Below are 16,320 nucleotides of genomic sequence, written 5' to 3'. Positions count from 1 at the left end.
CAGCACGGCTCAGTATTTCTGCAAGGGACTTCCAATGACTTGTGGAATATATGCCACATCAAGCCTCTGCACTACGCTAGACAAAACGAGGTCCGACATGATATTAGGATGTATTCCATGACTTTTGTCACCTCCATGTATGAGCTCCACTATCAGTGTGGTATTGCAGTCCATCTGGGCTGGATGCATCTACTGATGCAGGTGAAAAGGGTGTCCTAAAATCATTGTATCCTCTCCTGAAGCGAGCTGACCCACAACTGTTTCAACAGGTCCTTGATATCCTGCATTCTGGCACTGGGACAGAGTTGATGTCTGAGCCAGATCCACATGTTATACCGGGGACAGGTCTGGGGCCCTCGCTGGCCACGGGAATACCTCAGCCTCACATAGACAGTTCATACAGACATGTGCCATGTGTCAGCGAGCATTAAACTATTGAAAGATGGCACCACGATACTGTTGCATGAGAGGTAATACATGAGGATGTGAGAGGGCTGTGACACACTGTTGTGCCGTCTGAATTTCCAAAATCACTACCAGCCATGCCCTGAAATAATACCCAATTGCTTCCCACACTGTAATGCCAGGAGTAAAACTACTGTGCCTCTCTGTAATGTTGGAAAAATGGTATCCCTTCCCAGGTCCCTACATTGCTCACTCATGATCATGATCTTCGTCACTGAACACAATGCGATACTGGTCACAGGAGCTGTGGACACAAAAACGTTGTAAATCACTGCCTTAGACCATAGGTTTTTGGAATGAGTTCACCGTTGTTTACCTATATTGATTTCTAGATTTTTAGTTGTTTGTGTGGTAAATTGAACAATGTTTCATGAACTGGTAATTCTCTGTATCTTTAGAGTTTCATGCATTCCTGTGTTATTGCTTGTGGTTGTCAGAGATATGGTAGGCAAATACTGGCAAGTAACTGATAGCCATGGTATTGGTCTGGATTTACTTCTACTCCAAACAGGAAAACAGTATGTGATAACAGGATACACAAGTGCTTGTGCTGTAATTCCCAAGGTGTTCGCATTATATCCCCAGCTGACCAACTCTGAAGGCACCACATAGCTGAATGGGTGCGAGCGTCCCTGGCAGGTACATATCTAACGTGCTCAAGAAAGGTTGGGGGCACCGAGGATGTTGCCAAACTGGTGGGTCTTAGAGGGACCTTTGCTGATTTATTCACGCACATTTCTATGTTCCACTCCTCCGGAATCATGCTACAAGATGATACGAAACAGGAAGGCTGCAAAAGCATAAGAGCTCTTTGCTGCTTCAATCTTGTTCAAATTTCAAAGAATGATTTTGAACAGTCTCTAATGCAGCCACCCTGGACACCAGAGCAAAAATTACAATCTTACTACACTCCAAATGAGTCTGATCACATTCAGTTCAGTTGCAGCCCCAAAATGTCCTTAGACTAGGGTTGAATCATCCGAGGGATGTCAGCAGTGGTGAACATTGTCAAGAACATCATGAACTGTTGTTTTAGACTGCAAAATATGTGGGAATTCATACCCTAAGGGAAGGGATAGTTTCACTGTCGTACTTTATGCCACTTACTGAGGACTTTTTTTGTCATTTCTGAGCAGTAGGTAGGACGAAATCTTTTTCTCCGTCACCCAAAAGAAAATCGTGTGATTTCAATGCTGGGTGTTGCGGTCCTGACCTCCTTCACAGAGGCGTCAAAACAAGGGGGTGAAATGTGGGAAATGTGATGACCTCCCCATTGTGTGACATGTCCATGATGGTGCTGGGCAGAATTGTGGTGAAATTTGGTACCAGTGTGACATCATCATCCCATTTTACACCTCACATCAACTTCTGAGCTGTGGCCTCTTTTCGCATGTGTTGACACCTTGTTGGTTGAAGTGTCAGTGATTCCAAGAGTGATATCACCAGGCATTACGCTTTTGAACCATTACGAAGGAAGCTTCTAGGCATCTTTGAGCTAAATTTCAAAATTTTGGCCACTGTGGGAGAAAATTATGAGGCTTCAAAAAAGTGATCATTTTTTTGTGCATTGTAGAATGTCTTTAACGTTTGCATCATCATACATACTGTGACAGATGATGATTTATGAGGCCCACAGGATTGTTTTGGAACATTGCACAGCACATTTATTCAAAATGATAAAACAGGTGACTGATAATTTCACATAGCACATAAATACTAGAGATTTTGGTACAAAAATAGAACGGAAAATGTATTTCAGAATCCTCATTTCTGTTTGTTTCAATCAGATGCTAATGAACTGCAATAAGAATATTTACAATAGCATAAAAAATAGTATTAATAAAGAACTGAAAAATGTTTACTGCTACGCGGCACACTCAGAACAACCATCACTAATAGCCAGTAATTGTTTTACTATAGGAATAATTATGCACTTCTTTTAGCAAAATAATAAGGAAATACTGCTACAAAATTTCTTTTGTGAGAAGTGTAAAAATTGGCTTTTAGCCAGCACAGAAATAATGGAGTGTTATTAGGAAAAAAAAAAAAAATTGCCGAATTTCAGGAGATTATGTGAGTAATTTAATTGTGAATGTGTTAAAGCTATATTTATGTTTTAGCATGTTTGAGTTTTTCAAATTATCTATAGCCAAGGCATTCATTGCCAAATAAAACTGAGACCGACATTTCCTTTTAGGATGGTACGTATGTGAAGTCTCCCAGTGACAAGTTAACATACGGAACAATGATGTTTGTAAGAGTTGTTCTAGTACAGGATATGTCCAGCCACTTGTCAAAAGCAGTTACAATTGCTACAAGGTACAGCGCTGTGCGTAGGCAATCGGAGATGAAAGCAGGGTATGTGTGCTTATTTTTTTTGTTTTGTAGAATAAGCATTTTATAAGACATTGACTTTTTGGTTAATTCTATATGAATGAGGAGATTGTTGTACTTAATGAAATTCCTGCTGTAGCTTCTAAGTACAAGGGCATTTCAATATTTACACTATTTATTCCTATCATGCACAATGCACATCTGACATATCATTATGATTACAAGTGCATCATGCTTTGGTCTAGGTAGTAGGACAATTACTAAACATGTAATCACTATATAGTACAACCCATTTTCTCAACTGCTGTCATAATGTGGGTGGAGGAGATGGAGAGCGCTCATCAAAGACAGTGCTGGAGGACTTGGCTTCTGTGGAAGGAGGCCATAAATATTTTGGATGTTCAAAGGTGATTGGTGGCAGTGTGTGGAAAGTGTGCACCACCAAGAAAAACTGTGCACAATTGGATGGATGGCTGGAAAAATGGCAACACATCAATGGAGAAAGGAACCTGTCTCGAAGGAAAAGATTGGTAACACCAGTCAGCATTTTAAGAGTGAAAAAGTGTATTCAGGAGAATAGGTGCATAGTGTTCACAGAATTGGAGGCAGCCACAGGTCTTGCAAAAAGCACTGTGCACTGCATAGTGCATGAACACCTTAATCTTTTGAGTCCCAACAATATGAAAAGCGTAATTTTAAACAAACAAAAGTGTAATTTTAAAATTTTTTACAAAATCAACCTTTATTATTGTAGTGAGCATAAAATAAAAGAAAAAATCAGCCAACTGTAAACAATCAATTGACTTAAGGAGATCGTTTTACTTTGGAACCACTCTGGGACATAGTTTTCAACTAGCCATCATTTCATATGATACTTGTGAAAGCAAACTCGCATTTTTCGTTGGCGAAGTCCCACATCTTGGAAATTCCATGAACTCTTAAAATGTAAAACAAATTATAGTCCTGAAAACAAGAAAAAGTGGGCCTAAAATTTAATAAATTTTGTATCGCAAATTATATTGCACCAATGGCTCCAGTTTGAAACCACTCATAAAAGCAGTAGTACAAACTCAAATTACATTAGAATAAATTCACCATCGCCTACAATCACTAGCACAGTCTCCATGCTGACTGTTGCTCTCAACGCTATAAGTGACTGCTACAATGTACTATATCAGTAGAAGTACTTCACTGTACCACTAGATGTGTCTGTCTTGCAACAGCATCAGTGGCAGCGTTAGTTGTTTCATGGTAAAGGCACTGGTAATTATAAAAATAATGAAATAATAGTTTCAGGACGAAGCCACAGGCACTCAAAGGGTCAAACTCAGGAAGGTGTCCACCATGTGGATCCCCAAATCCCTGAATGCAGCACAAACACAACATTACAAAGACGTGCAGTGGCCTCCCTTCAATGCCACAACTAGGATCCGGAAGGTGTTGTATCGGAACTCAGGATTGGCAATGAAACTTGACTCTGCTACCATGGGCTGGAGATCAAAGCCCAATCAGTGCAATAGAATCATACAGGTAGCCCCCTGTTCAAAAAGTGCCTTCAGGGAAAAACGCATGGGGCAAGGATGGAACCCCTTAATTAACTGACTGGAACCAGGGACCACCATCAACAGCATGATGCATTTGGAGGCTCTTCGGAGGTTGCGCCATGCAATTCAAAATAAATGGCCAGGAAAATGGGTGAAACGTGTGCTCTTGCAACATGATAATGTCCATCCCCATCCAAGTCAGACAAACATGAGGGGTTCCAGGTACTGCGACACACACCATATTCTCCTGACTTGATCTCTCCTGATTACCACCTATTCATGGCTATGAGAAACCAGTGCGAAGACATCATTCCACAAACAACCAGGAACTTCGAGCTGGTGTCCTGCATTGGCTGCAACAGCACCAAAAAAGTGGATCAAGGAGGACATAAAGTAGTTACCATATTGGTGGTGTAAGAAAAAGTGCATGTATCTGCTGAGACAGAGATTCATGGTGAATATAAAAATTGTAGATCATCATGGAATGCCCCTCATATAATATTGTATCACTTGGCTAATAACAAGTTCCTCCCATTAATACTATAACTATCTCATTCATAATATATCAGCAGGCTTTAACCTACTGTTTTTGAAGAAGACTTGTGACTACAATGAAAAATCAGTTTTATAAGTGGTACATAAGAGAAATTTTTTGCAAATAAATGCTTTAAAGTCTTTCTCTGAAAATTATCAATATGAATTTAGACAAATTGCTACTTGTCACATAGAGGAGATGCTGAGCAATGGACAGGCACATTTAAAAGTAGTGCATTGGATAAACTATTTGACTAATTCCTTTTAGTAGTAGTAGTAGTAGTAGTAGTGAAAATTAATTTATTAACTACTGATTGCTTATCATACATTCACTTTTGAAGTTAACATTGTAGTTATTGTGGGCAACTGCCCTTGCTGACTGATTTTTAGGATAATGCAGAAACCCTTCAGATTGTCATAAAACATACAATAATAGTTCAATTTTCTGTTAATTCACACACACTGTACTCTAAATCTATTCAATTCATTTCATTCTTATGAGTCATATTCTTTGATTTGCAACCCTTCCTAATAAATTCACATACTGCACCAAACATACAGACGTTTATTTCTATAGAAGTGACTTATTGTTTCAAAATGTGTAATTCTGACAGACCTTGTTTTGGGTTGGTGTTATCAAAAAGCGTAGTACCAGTAATAGGCATTTGGGTGCACTTCTTGTTCATTTATTTATTTTAGGTTCCATAGATCCATAGTGAGGATGTCCTTGGGGCTGCAGAACTTGTTGTATTGACGATGACAACAACAACAACAACAACAACAATAATAATAATAATAATAATAATAATAATAAGTGACTAAATAATTCGTATTACACACTATTAGACTCTTGAGCCTTTTCTAGGTTGGATGAGTTCCCCAAAAATTGATCCTATATGGCATTGTGGAATGAAAGTAAGTGAAATATGCTACCTTTTTTATTACTACCTATGTCTGACACCATCCATATTGCAAATAAAAAAATGTTTAGACACTTTAACAATTCTGTGGTATGCTGCTCCCAACTGAATTTATTATAGGTTATAATCCCAAGAATTTAACACTGTCAATCTCTTTTACTTGTTTTTCATCAGATTTTAGACATGTACTGATGGAAATGTCTTAAAAGTTTTACACTGCGTATAGTAGGCATTTTCTTAGTTTAGTGACAAAAAGTTGGACATATGTTGATGATTAGATTAGATTAGATTAGATTAATACTTGTTCCATAGATCATGAATACGACACTTCGTAATGATGTGGAACGTGTCAGGTTAAAGAAAGATGTCTGTACAAGATATTACATTACACAAAATATTGCATGACACTAATGCTTAAGTTAGTTTTTTTCCCTCCCTTAATTTATATCTAAAAATTCAGCCAATGAGTAGAAGGAGTTGTCGTCTAGAAATTCTTTTAATTTATTTTTAAATGTTGGTTGACTATCTGTCAGGCTTTTGATGCTGTTTGGTAGGTGACCAAAGACTTTTGTGGCAGCATAATTTACCCCCTTCTGTGCCAAAGTCAGATTTAACCCTGCATAGTGAAGATCATCCTTTCTCCTGGTGTTATAGCTATGCACACTGCTATTACTCTTGAACTGGACTGGATTATTAACAACAAATTTCATAAGTGAATATATATATTGTGAGGTTACTGTGAGGATCCCTAGATCCTTAAATAGATGTCTGCAGGATGACTGTGGGTGGACTCCAGCAATTATTCTGATTACACATTTTTGAGCAATGAATACTTTTCTACTCAACGATGAATTACCCCAGAATATGATACCATACGAAAGCAGTGAATGAAAGTAGGCATAGTAAGCTAATTTACTGAGATTCTTATCACCAAAATTTGCAATAACCCTAATAGCATGAAAATTTCACTAACCAATCTTTCTAAAACTATACTTGATTTGCTGTTTATTGAAACATTATGTGTCATCAATAAGTAAACAGGTATGGGATCTTGTACTAGTACTGATGCAATGTGAATAAGTGTACAGAAGAAAAGTAAGGGCCCTAAGATGGAACTTTGTGGGGCGCCACAAGTTATTAGTTCCTTTCCGTATGTTTCCTATCCGAGTGACACAATTTGAGCCATTTTGCAGCATTTCTTGTGACACCATAATATCTCAATTTACTTAAACTGTGTACATTTATTCATATCATCCATATGAGAACTAATTACATGTGGCGTCCCACAAGGTTCCTTCGTAGGCCCTTACTTTTTCGTATGTATATCAATGACCTTTTGATGTTACATCACTGGATATTCTACCGAGTAGTAGGCTCTCCTACAAGCATTCCACATGAGCGAACCAACTGCGACTTTACATGATGTAAAGTAGTTTTCTTAGTAGTGGACATCTGTGTGACCTACATTCGAAAGCTTTCTGAAAGTCAAGAAATGCCAAATCCATTTGATTATCTGCATCTTTGTCTCTTAAAGACAGTACTTGAAGAGCACAAGTTTGGTTTCACATTATTCATGCTATACTCAAAATGTGTAAATTTGTAATTTATTAATCCTGTTTGTTTATTTTAGGCAAAGGGAACCCCAAATTATAGATTATGTTACACAACAGTACAAACTGTTCCCAAATATTGCCTTGTACTTCGCCCTGCGCTTTAGTGCCAATTGGCTTTGGGAAATGTATAACAGTGTCACATCTGAATTGGAGTCTGGTGATCTGGAAAGACTGCCTGAGGTAAGTCATTTCACATTTGTTTTTCACTTTCTTATGTACATGACTTGTGTAAAAAAAATTTGTTAAAATAATGAATAAAAATTAACTATGCAGGAAAAGATAGATTGCTACTTGCCATAAAGAAGATCATTAAGTAGCAGACGGGCACAATTAAGAGACTTTACACATTAGCTTTCATTCGCTGTCTTCATCAGAAAAAAGAAGAGAAAGACATACACATTCATTCACACAAGCAAACACACCTCACATAAACACGAGTGCCACCTCCAACATCTTGGATCGGAATGCAATTGTAGCGTAGAACACAAGCAGCAATTCTGGTCTGAGCTGCTGGAGATGATGGATATGTGTGAATGAATGTGTGTGTGTTTCTCTTCTTTTTCTGACAAATACCATGCCCGAAAGCTAATGTGTAAGAGTGTTTTAATTGTGCCTGTCTGCAACTTAACAAGTCATCTTTTGGTAAGTCGCAATCTCTCTTTTCCTACATTGTTGAGATTCAAATCTGGAGTTTCCAATGTCTTTATAAAAGACATTGGCAGCATGGTTATACAAGTATATCTGATGTCCTCCAGCACCAGTTATGGACTAAAATTCAGAAAAATAATTATTTTCTTTTACATAAGTGTGCTTAACTCTATTATGTTCCCAGAATGATAATTCATTAAGTACATATGTGAGGTACACCATTCGTTAATGTGGAAAATTACTTTGATGTTACAGTCCTGTTAAGGCATAGTCTTTTAGATGTTATGAGTTTTGTCTCATCACACGTCAAGCTTGGCCAGACAGTTCTCTTGAGTGGATCAAACCCCCATCCATTTTCAGCTGTAACCAACAGAAAATAACATATTAGCAACTGTTCTCCTCTGCTATTTATTATCCGCCATGCTTTCTTTGTAATTAACTGGCACACAATAAAAAAGTGACAGGGGTTGTTCGACTACAGTGTTTTCTGATGACACAAGCATCCCAATCTATGTCAAATTCAGCTGTACCAGAATTGTGAATTAAAGCGTGAATTTTGATTTATTTGTCTTGTAACGTACGTAATCTAAATAATTTGATTCAGGTATAGGAGACACATCAAATTGTGGTATAATTTCACCATAAACAAAGAACAGAAACTGCCTAAGTGAAGTCAAAACAGGCTGAAAACTGGTTTCACTCTTAAATCAATTTTACACTCTGCATGGCAGTGTGCATTGTTTTGAAACTTCTGGGAAGATTAAAACTGTAGGCTGGACCAGGACTCAAACCCAGAATTGTGCCTTTCATGTGCAGTGCTCTTGCTCTGAGACAGCCAGGCACTATTCATGATCCACACTCAAAGACAAGCTTAGGTTCAAGTCCAGGTCCACAATTAGTTTTAATCTGTCAGGAAGTTTCAACACAGCACAGGCTCAGCTGCAGAGTGAGTAATTCATTCCAGAAACAATCTCCTAGTCTGTGGCTAAGCCAATTCTCTGCAGTATCATTTTCTTCTTCCAGATTTGAGTTTTGCTCCTGCACACAGTTTTAATCTGGCAGGAAGTTTCAGTTTCACTCTTAATTTCACAAAAATTAATATTATGTCATATCAAACAAATAAGAATGACCCGTTATAGAAAGAAGGAAAAATGGTATTTTAAACACTGAAGACAATGTGTTTTATTTATTTATTTATTTATTTATGTGTCAAACGTATGTAAAATCAGTAAAAAGGAAAGAATCAATAAAACAACTGCAGATGTTGTTATAAGCTGCTTTTCTTTTCAGCTGCATGCAATGTCATGTTGTCTGAAAGCTGTTGCAACTGCAGATGCAGCTGCAGGAGTGGAAACATGCCGGCTAGCGTGTGGTGGTCATGGTTACATGACATCCAGCAATCTTCCCTGCATCTATGGACTTGTAACTGCTGCCTGCACATACGAGGGAGAGAACACTGTTATGCTTCTGCAGACTGCCAGGTAACAACTTTATAGTACTGCCACATGTCATTAGTGCCTTTGTATATTTGGGGAAAACAGACAAGTAAAGCAGAGTAGGAGTTAGAATGGTATAAAATGAATGAAAAAGTGCTATATTTATGATATGGGAATGTTTGACTTCTTTTAACACTTTCCTCTTTTTATTTATACTGATGAAGAATAGGTGTGTATAAATGAGTGGAACAGTAAAAGTTCTGTTAAAAAATCAGCAGATTGGAGGCCAAATGTTTCAAACCAGTAATGTTTAATTCAAAGGAAATTATAAGAGTTTCACAGCTTTTAACATTTATTTCATGCACAATGTTGTGAATATACCTCCTTTGAAAAGTAATAGTAAATAAATAATATTTATGGAATTAGTTTGTACTATTACACTAATTCAAATAAACCATTCCTTATAACATGTGCTCGATTTTTATTGGTTCAGAGATACAGCTATTTACCGAGATAAGTTTTCATTCGACACGTTAGTACTCCACTTTACCATGGGTTTAGTCATTAACTATCTTTTTCTTTTGATGTTCAAGTTGTGAAATAGTCAATAGTTAAAACTTCCAGGCTGAGAGGCTGTGGTCAATCTGTAAAACTACTTATTCCTAATGTTAATTTGCCAACTGTGGGAAACATCTTCTGAGGTGAGTCTTTTACAGATCAGCCACGGCCTCTTAGCCCCGAAATTTTAACTAATGAAGACGCCGGCCGTGAAAGCCAACATGTTATGATTGTGAAGTTGCGCTCGAGTGTAGATAATGGAATTTTTGGACCATGACTGTGATTTGCTGGCCAATTCCACTCTGTCATTTAAACATGCCACACACATTTAAAAATACGGAGTCTGCCAATAAGGCATCTGTGTACAGATTTTGAAATGAAAATCCTGCTGCTGTTTGAAGAGAATATAGTAGATGATTTTCTAACTGTAGAGCAGCAGATTCAAGATTGTTTACTTGTGTTTTTATTAAACTATGAGAGACTGGTGCAGTGTCCAGCAGTCATAGTTCATCTGAACATGCAAATGAACAAGGTGTGGATGAAGTTCAAAAACTTCTGGAACTTTGTCTATAATTTTTATTCTACGCTTGCCTTTTACTTATTGTGCATGGTATCCTTCAAAATAGTCACCTCCACAATTGTTACACCACTCCCAATGCCGTTTCCACTACTGGAAGCAGTCTTGGTATGTCTCTTGCTGGATCGTGCGAAGCACTGTCTGTGAATTTTCTTTTATTTTATATATCGTTGCAAATCTTCGTCCTTTCAACAGCGTTTTCAACTTTGGAGATAAAAAAAAAAAAAGTCCTCAGGGCCAGGTCTGGAGAGTAGGGAGGATGAGGCAGCACAGTGACTTCATTTTATGTGCAATAGCCACGCACCAGCAGGGATGAATGTCCAGGCACGTTGTCATGATGCAGGAGCCATGAACTGTCTCATCATATTTCAGGCCATTTCCTTCTCACATTTTCATGTAGACATCGCAACATGTCCATAATACCATTGATAAACAGTTTTTTCCTTTGGCAGGAATTCATGATGAACTAATCCTTCAAAGTCAAAGAAAACTATCAGCAAGGCTTTGACATTTGACCTGACCTGATGAGCTTGTTTTGATTTTGAAGAATCTTTCCTAACCCATTGTGGAGACTGAACCTTGGTCTCAACATCATAACTGTAGATGCAAGTCTCATCACATGTTATGATTCTCTTAAGGAACATTTTGTTCCCATTTGCATGATCCAAAAGCTCTTCACAGATTGCAAGGTGAAGGCCTTTCTGGTCTTGACTCGTGAGCCATGAGATGAACATGGCAGCAACACGACGCATTACACGGTGCCGTGTCAGGATTTCATGGCATGATCCAGCTGAAATCTTACATACCTATGCAGCCTCTCGGACAGTCAGTCTTTGACTGGCACACACAGTTTTGTTGACATTCCTGACATTAGCATCGTCAGTAGACATCGAAGGGCATCCTGAATGAGGGTCATATTTAACTTCCGTCTGGCCATTTTGAAACCATGTGAACCATTCATAACACTGAGTACAGCTTAAGCACATATCACTGTAGGCTTCCTGCATCATTTGGTGTGTCTCTGTGAAGGTTTACTTGATTTTCACACATAATTTAATGCAGACACATTTCTCTTGTAACTCTGCCATCTCTAAATTCACAAACTGTGCGACACAACATTCTACTCAATACAGCACTAAACAACAACTGACTGACATACAACAATGAAACTTCCAGCAGTAACACATTAAAACAGGTGTCGTGTGCAGAGATGCCAACTGCATTTCACTCCGACACAGCAGTGACCGTGAAATTACGAATGTTCTGGAATTTTTTGAGCAGACCTCATGTGAAGCATTATTAAATTTGTAGAATATAGTCCGTAAACAAGCACACACAGAGTTGCTACATGTATCTGTGTTTCACATACAAGAATGTGGCAGACATTATATATGCAGAGCCTGTATCCTTACCATTTACAGTGCATTCAGGACCTTCAAAGAGGATATGAAGGTGGACAACTGGAATGTCATTGTCAGCTAATTGCAAATCGGCAGCTAATCTCATTAATACAGTTTACTGGTGAAGCCACTTTAACTCGTGTCTGTATCCAGTAACACTGATAACTCACATTGTTGCTTGAATGACAACTCACATGCCTTTGTGGAGACACGTCTTCAAGAATGTTTCTCTGTAAATGTGCCATATGGTATAATAGACGACCAGTTGTTTACACTTCACTGAAAATTAGCTTCTGGCATTATCGGAAGAGGTTCCTTTGGCTACAAGGGTGGGTACGTTGTTCTGCACATTGTATTAGTTAGGTAAGACATCATATAAACCTAATAATCCCTGAAAGATGGATCAGCAGAAATTTCATGTTTCTTGCCCCTTTTAGATCTTTGCCTGTGGTGATAGTTGAAAGGCGAAGTTTACAAAGAAAAGGTAACCACACAGACAGAGAAGAGAGAATTCAAAAGCACATTTAAGTCATCAGTGGAATTTATTAAAATCAACTTTGAAGTTTATCAATTGTGTTTGTGTAAAAACCTTCCGTCAGTATTCTGTTTGAGTTACATTCTAACAGCCGTGTTTCTGTGAACAATAAAACTGGATGCATTGTGATATGGAATGTTTTACTTGAATTAGTCTATACTACCATCTCTTAAAATATGCTCCTCCTGAAATGGGCTGTATATCTGTAGATTTTTTAACTGATAAGTGATTCAGTAATTTCCATACATTTTGCTGGACAGAAATCCGTGGCTACAAATATATGCCCTGTTAAATGTTTCTGTCTCCCTATTTCTCATCCTCACTGACCCCTCCCCCTCCCCTCCCCCTCCCCTCCACTCCTCCTTACCTGCTCTCTCTCTCTCTCTCTCTCTCTCTCTCTCTCTCTCTCTCTCTCTCTCTCTCAACCCTATACACTTTGTAATGGAATGGATGCTTTGGTTGAACAAGTTTCAGTGTCAGCTGTCTTTTTATTGGTGTCTATTGGGCTGTTACTGCATCTCAACACAGTTACTCTTTATTTGCCATTACTCGCTGCAGTTTGTTTTCTGAAGATACATTATTTTGTTTTGCATTAAAGGCTGTTCAACTGTAAAATCATTGTTAACTTTCTGCAGGTTCTTGATGAAAGCATGGGGCCTTGCTGCCAGCAATCAGGCACTGACACCAACGGTGGCCTACTTACGCCAAGCTGTAGGCAGAGGCAGTGAGGGAACCTTTGAGAAAACGATGCAAGGACTCATCCGTGCATACTGGCAAGTGGCTGCAGGGTACGTACAGAAAACAATGAAGTTTTTACAAGGCATATGGAAGTTACGCTATGAAACTCAAACCAGTGTTTGCGACAAAAGTGATTGTCCTTTGGTTCACTGCAAGCAGGCAGATGGGACATGGCAACAAAGATACTTTCATTTCAGGATCATGCAGAAAGCAAAATGGATTTCAAGGAATCTTTTCCCCTCACATCCACCAGATTATGACCATGGATAGATCATCAAATACTTTTTGCATGTGGTTAGAAAATACTACAAACTTTCAAAAAATATGTAGATTCCACTAGGAACATATTCTGTACCTTGCACCAGGACTAGAAGAAAGTAAGTTTATTATTCCATCACTGTTTAACTCACTAAAGGCAAAGCACAAAAGTAGTGTGTAAATAAGAAGGCAGATGGTGGAAGATGTGGAGCAAGAGTACACAGTGTACCATGTGACACACTAGCCACTAGTATCATCCTGTTGCACTGACCTGTAGCATAAAGTTTGGGATGCACTTTGCTTGTAAAGTGATAGCTTTTTTGAAACTGTAGTCTTTATTATGGTTGACAAATGACAAAAAAAAAAAGAAAATAGAAAAATCTTCTGTGCCCAAACACATTTTTACCGGATGGGATGGGAAAGAAAGAGTGATTTTTGGGTACTGCAATGGATGAGATTTGAAAACCTGGAAGTTTAAAGGTGGAAGACAAGGTAATACACAAGACAGAGATTACTGATGAAACATCATGCATGAGTTAATAAGAGTGAAAAGCCAAGTGCATTGTACATAACAGAGGTAGGAGGGAGTTGGCAAAAAATAGATAAGTCAGTAAATGAAAGATGTAGAAAACTAAAATGGGGTGAAGAAAGGAGTAGCTACTTTGGAGAATTGAACAGATGCAAGAAATTAATATAAATTAAGGTGGTGAGAACCTAGGACACGTTGTAGTGGTTAGTTCCCACTTGTATAGTTCTGTAAAACTGGTATCTGGGGGAAGAATCCAGATGGTGTGTGTGGTGAAACAGGCACCAAAGTCACAACTGTCATGTTGTAAAGCATGCACTGCAACAGGATATTGTGTGTTGTCAGTGCCCATTCATTCTAACTATAACTTGGTGGTAGTCACGTCGATGTAAAAGGCCAAACAGTGTTTACGCAACAGCCAGTATATGACACGTGTCTTTTTACAAGGTTGCTCCCCCCTTTGATAGTATATGTTTCCCAGTTACAGGGCTGGTATAGGTGGTGGTAGGAGGGTGCACAGGGCAAGTCTTGCAGCAGGGACAGCCACAAGGATAGGAGCCATAGCATAGGGAGATGGGTGCATAAAGAGCATAGGGTCTGACAAGGATATTGTGGAGATTGGAATGGCAACGAAAAGGTATTCTAGGTGTGGTGGGCAAAATCTAAGACAGAGTGGTTCACATTTCAGGGCATGATTTTAGGAAGTCATGGCCTTGTTGAAGTAGCTAATTAATATATTCAGGACCAGGATATTACTGTGTGACATGTGATGTGCTCTGCAGTTACTTTTTGGAGGGATCAGCAGTACCAGGGTTGGTTGTGATGGCCAGAAATCTGCTTTTGAACTAGGCTGGTGGGGTAATGCTGTTCAGCCTTTTACAATGGCATGAATGCCACAAAGTTATCAGCTAGGGTGAATGGGCATAGGCAGAAGGTGTGCACTGGTAACACACAATATCCTATTGCAAAGCATGCTTTACAACATGACAGTCCAGTCGTAACCTTGGTGCCCGGTTTTGCCACAAGCACCATCTGGATTCTTCCCCCAGATATCAGTTTTACAGAATTTTACAAGTGGGAACTAACACTACAACGTGTCCTAGGTTCTTGCCACCTACCTGGCCATAATTTATGTTAATTTCTTGCATTTCTTCATTTCTCCCTTTATTCACTCCATTGTATTTTTCTGCATCTTTCATTTTCTGTCTTGTCTACCTTTCGCCATCCCCCTCCAACCTCTGTTGCGTACAATGCACATAGTTTTTAATTCTTATTAACTCAGGCATGATGTTTTATCAGTAATCTCTATCTTGAATATTATCCTGTCTTCCACCTTTAAACTCTCAGGTTTTCAAATCTCATCCAGTGCAGTCCCCAACAGTTAGTCTTTATTTCTCACCCCGTCCTGTATGTCTCCCTTGACCTGTGGTTCTGGGTGACTTTCCTGATATCTACCCCTTTTCCTAGACCTCTCCAGTCCTTTTCCTTCCCTCCTCTTCCTTCCCCTTCAACCCTTCTGCCTGAAGACTGAGCCACTGGCTCTGACAGCTTGTGTAATTATAACCTGCTTTTATGTGTGTGTGCTGCTGGTGCTCTCCTATGGCCTCTCTTCTAGCTAATGACATTGAATATGATTTAATTTTAAATGGCTCATGCGGCCACACTTTAATGTGATATTTACATCCCTTCAATAAATCCTTGTTTACTTGAAAATACTTTGGCATGCACATACGTAAAACTTCTTGTGTAATTCTTCTCAATAAGAAGCTGGCAAGTTACTAAGTCATCTATTTTTTCCTGAATTTTTAATGTGACATCTTGAACTATTTCTTCCTTTCCTCAAGACACATTTTATTTCATGTACACTGGTGCTTCAATATTATCTATTTTGTTTTGAATCACACTAATTCCTAATCCTGCAGATATGTCTCCTTTTCTTGTACTAAACTGACGAAACAAGCCTCCAATTCATCATTCCCATCACAAACACTGAAACACCCTCTTCCATAATAAATCTTACATCTTCTTTCTGCCAGCCAATCATTGCCAGAAGTCCAGTCCACAGACAAAGAATCAAGAATATCTGTCTAAAATCTTGCTTCTAATGAGTGCCCATCCAGTAACAGCACAACTTCTGTGCCCAGTTGCTGTAATGATACACACACTATTGACAGGAAAAACAGGTACCTCTTTTGTTCCCTGAAACTGTTCATGCAAACTTTAAGAAATTGCTG

The 16,320-nt window shown here is 38.7% G+C and overlaps 1 protein-coding gene across 1 annotated transcript in view; it reads left to right on the top strand.

The window, feature by feature from the left end:
* Window positions 1-16,320, top strand: part of LOC126282276 (probable peroxisomal acyl-coenzyme A oxidase 1) — a 74,019-nt gene that overhangs the window by 44,898 nt on the left and 12,801 nt on the right. Inside the window, exons 7-10 of the mRNA XM_049981918.1 lie at window positions 2,663-2,823; window positions 7,428-7,590; window positions 9,349-9,539; window positions 13,200-13,352. Coding sequence (XP_049837875.1) covers window positions 2,663-2,823; window positions 7,428-7,590; window positions 9,349-9,539; window positions 13,200-13,352 — 668 coding nt within the window. The remainder of the gene's footprint in view (window positions 1-2,662; window positions 2,824-7,427; window positions 7,591-9,348; window positions 9,540-13,199; window positions 13,353-16,320) is intronic.

The sequence above is a fragment of the Schistocerca gregaria genome, chromosome 1, assembly GCF_023897955.1.
Source record: "Schistocerca gregaria isolate iqSchGreg1 chromosome 1, iqSchGreg1.2, whole genome shotgun sequence".
In the NCBI taxonomy this organism is placed as follows: Eukaryota; Metazoa; Arthropoda; class Insecta; order Orthoptera; family Acrididae; genus Schistocerca; species Schistocerca gregaria.
Note: the sequence above shows the minus strand (reverse complement) of the source record. Positions and strands in the feature narration are given on the sequence as shown.